The following is a 9,936-nucleotide window of genomic DNA, read 5'->3' on the forward strand; positions in this document are numbered from 1 at the left end:
GGATCAGACGTTTTCTCACTGAGTCACAGCACAACAAACACAGTGCAGGTCTGTCTGCCTGTCTGTCTGCCTGTCACTCTGTCACTCACTCTGTCACTCTGTCTGTCTGTCACTCTGTCACTCTGTCTGTCACTCTGTCTGTCTGTCTGTCTGTCTGTCTCTGTCTGTCTGTCTGTCTGTCTGTCTGTCTGTCTGTCTGTCTGTCTGTCTGTCTGTCTGTCTGTCTGTGGTTTTCGTGTGTGTGCGCCTAATGTGTGTGTCTGTGTTGTTGTCTAGGTAACCACAGAATGCTGAGTGGTCATTACCGCATTCCAGAACCCCAGTCAGATGCAGGTGACACACACACACACACACCTGTGCAGGAATGTGAAAATAAAATGAAAATAGTGATTTCATAATGTGCTGTTTTTCTTTCATCAGTACGACAGGAGTGAAGAAGAAACGTCTGATTGGCATTAAGATGCTCACTGTTACAGATGGGTAAAACACACACACACACACACACACACACACACACACACACAGATGGGTAAAACACACACACACACACACACACACACACACACACACACACACACACACACAGATGGGTAAAACACACACACACACACACAGATGGGTAAAACACACACACACACACACACAGATGGGTAAAACACACACACACACACACACACACACAGATGGGTAAAACACACACACACACACACACACAGATGGGTAAAACACACACACACACACACACACAGACACACACACACACACAGACACACACAGATGGGTAAAACACACACACACACACACACACAGATGGGTAAAACACACACACATACACACACACACACACACACACACACACACACACACACACACACACACACACACACACAGATGGGTAAAACACACACACACACACACACACAGATGGGTAAAACACACACACATACACACACACACACACACACACACACACACACACACACACACACACACAGACACACACAGATGGGTAAAACACAGACACACACACACACTCTTTTTCCTGCCCTGTTGTGATATTGATGTAACTTACTAATACTATAGTTCTATGGGCCCTAAAAAGGACCATAAACCTCATTCAGTTAATTTAATTTGAAACTTTTAATTTAGAAATTTGGAGGCGGTTATTTTTTAACTACAGTTTAGTCAACGGAGAAAAGCAGAAATGAAACATGTGAGATTCTAAAGAGGTTCACTCTATATTTGTATCTGTGGATGGTCAGTGCCTCTCATCCATACCTCTGTCTATGGATGAGACAGTGGTTCCATTTCTCCAGGCCCATATATGTATATACATATATACAGTGGGGCAAAAAGTATTTAGTCAGCCGCCAATTGTGCAAGTTCTCCCACTTAAAAAGACGAGAGAGGCCTGTAATTTTCATCATAGGTACACTTCAAACATGACAGACAGAATTAGAAAAAAAATACAGAAAATCACATTGTAGGATTTTTAATGAATTTATTTGCAAATGATGGTGGAAAATAATGTGTGTGTATATATATATATATAATAATATAATGTAGTCTGGTAGAGGAGTAATCTAATTAATGTGTATTTATACTGTAGTCTGGTAGAGGAGTAATCTAATTAATGTGTATTTATACTGTAGTCTGGTAGAGGAGTAATCTAATTAATGTGTATTTATACTGTAGTCTGGTAGAGGAGTAATCTAATTAATGTGTATTTATACTGTAGTCTGGTAGAGGAGTGATCTAATTAATGTGTATTTATACTGTAGTCTGGTAGAGGAGCAATCTAATTAATGTGTATTTATACTGTAGTCTGGTAGAGGAGCAATCTAATTAATGTGTATTTATACTGTAGTCTGGTAGAGGAGTAATCTAATTAATGTGTATTTATACTGTAGTCTGGTAGAGGAGTAATCTAATTAATGTGTATTTATACTGTAGTCTGGTAGAGGAGTAATCTAATTAATGTGTATTTATACTGTAGTCTGGTAGAGGAGTAATCTAATTAATGTGTATTTATACTGTAGTCTGGTAGAGGAGTAATCTAATTAATGTGTATTTATACTGTAGTCTGGTAGAGGAGTAATCTAATTAATGTGTATTTATACTGTAGTCTGGTAGAGGAGTAATCTAATTAATGTGTATTTATACTGTAGTCTGGTAGAGGAGGTCTTTAATCTAATTAATGTGTATTTATACTGTAGTCTGGTAGAGGAGTAATCTAATTAATGTGTATTTATACTGTAGTCTGGTAGAGGAGTAAATCTAATTAATGTGTATTTATACTGTAGTCTGGTAGAGGAGTAATCTAATTAATGTGTATTTATACTGTAGTCTGGTAGAGGAGTAATCTAATTAATGTGTATTTATACTGTAGTCTGGTAGAGGAGTAATCTAATTAATGTGTATTTATACTGTAGTCTGGTAAGAGGAGGTCTTCAATCTAATTAATGTATATTTATACTGTAGTCTGGTAGAGGAGTAATCTAATTAATGTGTATTTATACTGTAGTCTGGTAGAGGAGTAATCTAATTAGTGTGTATTTATACTGTAGTCTGGTAGAGGAGTAATCTAATGAATGGTGTATTTATACTGTAGTCTGGTAGAGGAGTAATCTAATTAATGTGTATTTATACTGTAGTCTGGTAGAGGAGTAATCTAATGAATGTGTATTTATACTGTAGTCTGGTAGAGGAGTAATCTAATGAATGTGTATTTATACTGTAGTCTGGTAGAGGAGTAATCTAATTAATGTGTATTTATACTGTAGTCTGGTAGAGGAGTAATCTAATTAATGTGTATTTATACTGTAGTCTGGTAGAGGAGTAATCTAATTAATGTGTATTTATACTGTAGTCTGGTAGAGGAGTAATCTAATTAATGTGTATTTATACTGTAGTCTGGTAGAGGAGTAATCTAATTAATGTGTATTTATACTGTAGTCTGGTAGAGGAGTAATCTAATTAATGTGTATTTATACTGTAGTCTGGTAGAGGAGTAATCTAATTAATGTGTATTTATACTGTAGTCTGGTAGAGGAGTAATCTAATTAATGTGTATTTATACTGTAGTCTGGTAGAGGAGTAATCTAATTAATGTGTATTTATACTGTAGTCTGGTAGAGGAGTAATCTAATTAATGTGTATTTATACTGTAGTCTGGTAGAGGAGTAATCTAATTAATGTGTATTTATACTGTAGTCTGGTAGAGGAGTAATCTAATTAATGTGTATTTATACTGTAGTCTGGTAGAGGAGTAATCTAATTAATGTTTATTTATACTGTAGTCTGGTAGAGGAGGTCTTTAATCTAATTAATGTGTATTTATACTGTAGTCTGGTAGAGGAGTAATCTAATTAATGTGTATTTATACTGTAGTCTGGTAGAGGAGTAATCTAATTAATGTGTATTTATACTGTAGTCTGGTAGAGGAGTAATCTAATTAATGTGTATTTATACTGTAGTCTGGTAGAGGAGTAATCTAATTAATGTGTATTTATACTGTAGTCTGGTAGAGGAGTAATCTAATTAATGTGTATTTATACTGTAGTCTGGTAGAGGAGTAATCTAATTAATGTGTATTTATACTGTAGTCTGGTAGAGGAGTAATCTAATTAATGTGTATTTATACTGTAGTCTGGTAGAGGAGTAATCTAATTAATGTGTATTTATACTGTAGTCTGGTAGAGGAGGTCTTCAATCTAATTAATGTTTATTTATACTGTAGTCTGGTAGAGGAGTAATCTAATTAATGTATATTTATACTGTAGTCTGGTAGAGGAGTAATCTAATTAATGTGTATTTATACTGTAGTCTGGTAGAGGAGTAATCTAATTAATGTGTATTTATACTGTAGTCTGGTAGAGGAGTAATCTAATTAATGTGTATTTATACTGTAGTCTGGTAGAGGAGTAATCTAATTAATGTGTATTTATACTGTAGTCTGGTAGAGGAGTAATCTAATTAATGTGTATTTATACTGTAGTCTGGTAGAGGAGTAATCTAATTAATGTGTATTTATACTGTAGTCTGGTAGAGGAGTAATCTAATTAATGTGTATTTATACTGTAGTCTGGTAGAGGAGGTCTTTAATCTAATTAATGTGTATTTATACTGTAGTCTGGTAGAGGAGTAATCTAATTAATGTGTATTTATACTGTAGTCTGGTAGAGGAGTAATCTAATTAATGTGTATTTATACTGTAGTCTGGTAGAGGAGTAATCTAATTAATGTGTATTTATACTGTAGTCTGGTAGAGGAGTAATCTAATTAATGTGTATTTATACTGTAGTCTGGTAGAGGAGTAATCTAATTAATGTGTATTTATACTGTAGTCTGGTAGAGGAGGTCTTTAATCTAATTAATGTGTATTTATACTGTAGTCTGGTAGAGGAGTAATCTAATTAATGTGTATTTATACTGTAGTCTGGTAGAGGAGTAATCTAATTAATGTGTATTTATACTGTAGTCTGGTAGAGGAGGTCTTTAATCTAATTAATATGTATTTATACTGTAGTCTGGTAGAGGAGTAATCTAATTAATGTGTATTTATACTGTAGTCTGGTAGAGGAGTAATCTAATTAATGTGTATTTATACTGTAGTCTGGTAGAGGAGTAATCTAATTAATGTGTATTTATACTGTAGTCTGGTAGAGGAGTAATCTAATTAATGTGTATTTATACTGTAGTCTGGTAGAGGAGCAATCTAATTAATGTGTATTTATACTGTAGTCTGGTAGAGGAGTAATCTAATTAATGTGTATTTATACTGTAGTCTGGTAGAGGAGCAATCTAATTAATGTGTATTTATACTGTAGTCTGGTAGAGGAGTAATCTAATTAATGTGTATTTATACTGTAGTCTGGTAGAGGAGTAATCTAATTAATGTGTATTTATACTGTAGTCTGGTAGAGGAGTAATCTAATTAATGTGTATTTATACTGTAGTCTGGTAGAGGAGTAATCTAATTAATGTGTATTTATACTGTAGTCTGGTAGAGGAGGTCTTTAATCTAATTAATATGTATTTATACTGTAGTCTGGTAGAGGAGTAATCTAATTAATGTGTATTTATACTGTAGTCTGGTAGAGGAGTAATCTAATTAATGTGTATTTATACTGTAGTCTGGTAGAGGAGTAATCTAATTAATGTGTATTTATACTGTAGTCTGGTAGAGGAGGTCTTTAATCTAATTAATGTGTATTTATACTGTAGTCTGGTAGAGGAGTAATCTAATTAATGTGTATTTATACTGTAGTCTGGTAGAGGAGTAATCTAATTAATGTGTATTTATACTGTAGTCTGGTAGAGGAGTAATCTAATTAATGTGTATTTATACTGTAGTCTGGTAGAGGAGTAATCTAATTAATGTGTATTTATACTGTAGTCTGGTAGAGGAGTAATCTAATTAATGTGTATTTATACTGTAGTCTGGTAGAGGAGTAATCTAATTAATGTGTATTTATACTGTAGTCTGGTAGAGGAGCAATCTAATTAATGTGTATTTATACTGTAGTCTGGTAGAGGAGTAATCTAATTAATGTGTATTTATACTGTAGTCTGGTAGAGGAGGTCTTCAATCTAATTAATGTGTATTTATACTGTAGTCTGGTAGAGGAGTAATCTAATTAATGTGTATTTATACTGTAGTCTGGTAGAGGAGTAATCTAATTAATGTGTATTTATACTGTAGTCTGGTAGAGGAGTAATCTAATTAATGTGTATTTATACTGTAGTCTGGTAGAGGAGTAATCTAATTAATGTGTATTTATACTGTAGTCTGGTAGAGGAGCAATCTAATTAATGTGTATTTATACTGTAGTCTGGTAGAGGAGGTCTTCAATCTAATTAATGTATATTTATACTGTAGTCTGGTAGAGGAGTAATCTAATTAATGTGTATTTATACTGTAGTCTGGTAGAGGAGTAATCTAATTAATATGTATTTATACTGTAGTCTGGTAGAGGAGTAATCTAATTAATGTGTATTTATACTGTAGTCTGGTAGAGGAGTAATCTAATTAATGTGTATTTATACTGTAGTCTCGTGGAGGAGATGAAGAGGCAGAATCCTGACTTCCCTGATGATGTCACCCGTGGAGTGTTGGTCCATCAGGTTATACCTGAGTCCCCCGCGCACAGGTAGGTGTTTTCACACACACACACACACACACACACACACACACACACACACACACACACACACGTATGCAAAGATGCAGCACAAACACACAGTGACACACACACACACACACACACACACACACGGACACACACACACGGACACACACACAGTGACACACCTCAAAGGCCCTGATTGGAGCGAAAGGAGGAATGGATTAATGCAATAGGTTTATCTGTTATATCAAAAACGTAGTTTAGCTAGCTAGCCTATCAAAGGGCAAGGTTGATCCATCACTGTACCAATGTGGAAGAAGCCTTCTTTAGGAACCGACGACCAATGAGAACCTCTCGTTTTTTTTTCTACAAAAGGGGCGGGATAGAGGCCGGTGACGTGATCCTCAAGCTGAACGGCCGCCCACTCAGGACCACCGACGAGCTGCAGGGGGCGTTGCTAGGCGACGGGCCCCTCCTCCTGGAGGTTCGTCGCGGCGACGACGAGTTGCTTTTCCACATAGAGCCCCACGTCGTCATGCAGTGAGGAGGCGGAGTCATGGACCAGGGAAATGGAGTTAGAGTTGTTTTTGTTTTTTGCAGAGTTCGGCGGGGGGGGGGGGGGGGGGGGTCAATTCCAATTAAAAAGGTAGTCAAAGTCAATTCAGGAAGTGATTTCGATTTAAACTAAATAAATCGCTTTTACTTTTCAGTTTATTGGGAAGTCGTTGAAAATAGATGGCCTTTTTGCAATTGGGATTTAAATGTATGACATGAATTGACCTTCAGTTGGAATTCAGAACGACCCTGTTTTAATGCTGTTATGCGTTTTGACTGTGTTCTCTGTGGTGACTGGGCTGGACTCACTACAGATGTACAGATGTACTGCCTGCTTCCCAAAAGTTGGGCACCATATGCCCTACCTATAGTGGACACAATGTTCCCTACCTGTAGTGGACACTATGTTCCCTACCTATAGTGCTTGTAACCAGGGCACTAGAGCCCATTGGTTGCCTAACAACTTCATTGTTTAGCCTGGTTGCTAGGCGGTTGCTAGGCGGTTGCTAGGCCATTTCTGATATATGTATGTCCAAATGTATCTCTTATGTAGTGCACTACTTTGGACCAGGACCCTACATAGTGAACTAGTTCCCTATTCCTTATGTAGTGCACTACTTTGGACTAGGACCCTACATTGTGAACTAGTTCCCTATTCCTTATGTAGTGCACTACTTTGGACTAGGACCCTACATTGTGAACTAGTTCCCTATTCCTTATGTAGCGCACTACTTTGGACCAGGACCCTACATAGTGAACGAGTTCCCTATTCCTTATGTAGTGCACTACTTTGGACCAGGACCCTACATAGTGAACTAGTTCCCTATTCCTTATGTAGTGCACTACTTTGGACTAGGACCCTACATAGTGAACTAGTTCCCTATTCCTTATGTGGTGCACTACTTTGGACTAGGACGCTACATAGTGAACTAGTTCCCTATTCCTTATGTAGTGCACTACTTTGGACTAGGACCCTACATAGTGAACTAGTTCCCTATTCCTTATGTAGTGCACTACTTTGGACTAGGACCCTACATAGTGAACTAGTTCCCTATTCCTTATGTAGTGCACTACTTTGGACCAGGACGCTACATAGTGAACTAGTTCCCTATTCCTTATGTAGTGCACTACTTTGGACCAGGACCCTACATAGTGAACTAGTTCCCTATTCCTTATGTAGTGCACTACTTTGGACCAGGACCCTACATAGTGAACTAGTTCCCTATTCCTTATGTAGTGCACTACTTTGGACCAGGACCCATAGGACTCTCCCATAGGGCCCTGGTCTAAAGTAGTGTACTCCATAGGGAATAGGGCTCTGGTCTAAAGTAGTGTACTATATAGGGAATATGGCTCTAGTCTAAAGTAGTGCACTATGTTGGGTTTAGGGTGCCATTTGGGATTCATACACTATAAACGCTAGACATGGATACTTTCAGAGAGAGATGGAGATAGAGGAGGAGGATGTGTTTTTTACGGACCCTTCTGCCCGTAAACCTCATAGTTGAGCCTGGTTGCTAGGCCGTTGCTAGGCCGTTTTATGCTATATGAATGTTCATATAAAAATGAGTAAATAAAGTTCATATTTCAAAATCTAGAGACGGATTTATTTCTACATAGTGCACATTATTTATGTAAATATCAAAATGTCATGACACACAGCCGTTTATCCACAAACCTAGCTACTGGTGGACTGAATGGACTACTGGTGGACTGAATGGAAACCCAGCTACTGGTGGACTGAATGGACTACTGGTGGACTGAATGGAAACCTAGCTACTGGTGGACTGAATAGAAACCCAGCTACTGGTGGACTGAATAGAAACCCAGCTACTGGTGGACTGAATGGAAACCCAGCTACTGGTGGACTGAATGGAAACCCAGGTACTGGTGGACTGAATGGACTACTGGTGGACTGAATGGACTACTGGTGGACTGAATGGAAACCTAGCAACTGGTGGACTGAATGGAAACCTAGCTACTGGTGGACTGAATGGACTACTGGTGGACTGAATGGAAACCCAGCTACTGGTGGACTGAATGGAAACCTAGCTACTGGTGGACTGAATAGAAACCCAGCTACTGGTGGACTGAATGGAAACCTAGCTACTGGTGGACTGAATAGAAACCCAGCTACTGGTGGACTGAATAGAAACCCAGCTACTGGTGGACTGAATGGAAACCTAGCTACTGGTGGACTGAATAGAAACCTAGCTACTGGTGGACTGAATGGAAACCTAGCTACTGGTGGACTGAATGGAAACCTAGGTACTGGTGGACTGAATGGAAACCCAGCTACTGGTGGACTGAATAGAAACCCAGGTACTGGTGGACTGAATGGAAACCTAGCTACTGGTGGACTGAATGGAAACCCAGCTACTGGTGGACTGAATGGAAACCTAGCTACTGGTGGACTGAATGGAAACCTAGCTACTGGTGGACTGAATGGAAACCTAGCTACTGGTGGACTGAATGGACTACTGGTGGACTGAATGGAAACCTAGCTACTGGTGGACTGAATGGAAACCTAGCTACTGGTGGACTGAATAGAAACCTAGCTACTGGTGGACTGAATGGACTACTGGTGGACTGAATGGACTACTGGTGGACTGAATGGAAACCTAGCTACTGGTGGACTGAATGGAAACCTAGCTACTGGTGGACTGAATGGAAACCTAGCTACTGGTGGACTGAATGGAAACCCAGCTACTGGTGGACTGAATAGAAACCCAGCTACTGGTGGACTGAATAGAAACCTAGCTACTGGTGGACTGAATGGACACCTAGCTACTGGTGGACTGAATGGAAACCTAGCTACTGGTGGACTGAATGGAAACCCAGCTACTGGTGGACTGAATAGAAACCCAGCTACTGGTGGACTGAATGGAAACCCAGCTACTGGTGGACTGAATGGAAACCCAGCTACTGATGGACTGAATGGAAACCCAGCTACTGATGGACTGAATGGAAACCCAGCTACTGGTGGACTGAATGGAAACCTAGCTACTGGTGGACTGAATAGAAACCTAGCTACTGGTGGACTGAATGGAAACCTAGCTACTGGTGGACTGAATAGAAACCCAGCTACTGGTGGACTGAATAAAAACCTAGCTACTGGGGACTGAATGGAAACCTAGCTACTGGGGACTGAATGGAAACCTAGCTACTGGTGGACTGAATGGAAACCTAGCTACTGGTGGACTGAATGGAAACCCAGCTACTGGTGGACTGAATGGACTACTGGTGGACTGAA

At 38.7% G+C, this 9,936-nt stretch overlaps 1 protein-coding gene across 1 annotated transcript in view; it reads left to right on the plus strand.

Moving 5' to 3' along the window:
- Positions 1-8,276, plus strand: part of LOC110511317 (serine protease HTRA3) — a 29,897-nt gene extending 21,621 nt beyond the window's left edge. The window contains 4 exon segments of the mRNA XM_090209869.1: positions 1-60; positions 432-480; positions 6,054-6,152; positions 6,504-8,276. The exon segment at positions 1-60 is cut by the window's left edge and continues 70 nt beyond it. Of these exon segments, the coding sequence (XP_090065995.1) occupies positions 1-60; positions 432-480; positions 6,054-6,152; positions 6,504-6,672 (377 nt within the window). The 3' untranslated portion in view covers positions 6,673-8,276.
- Positions 8,277-9,936: the final 1,660 nt, after the last annotated feature.

This window comes from Oncorhynchus mykiss, chromosome 19 (assembly GCF_057628025.1).
Source record: "Oncorhynchus mykiss isolate SJ-2025 chromosome 19, ASM5762802v1, whole genome shotgun sequence".
Lineage (NCBI taxonomy): Eukaryota > Metazoa > Chordata > Actinopteri > Salmoniformes > Salmonidae > Oncorhynchus > Oncorhynchus mykiss.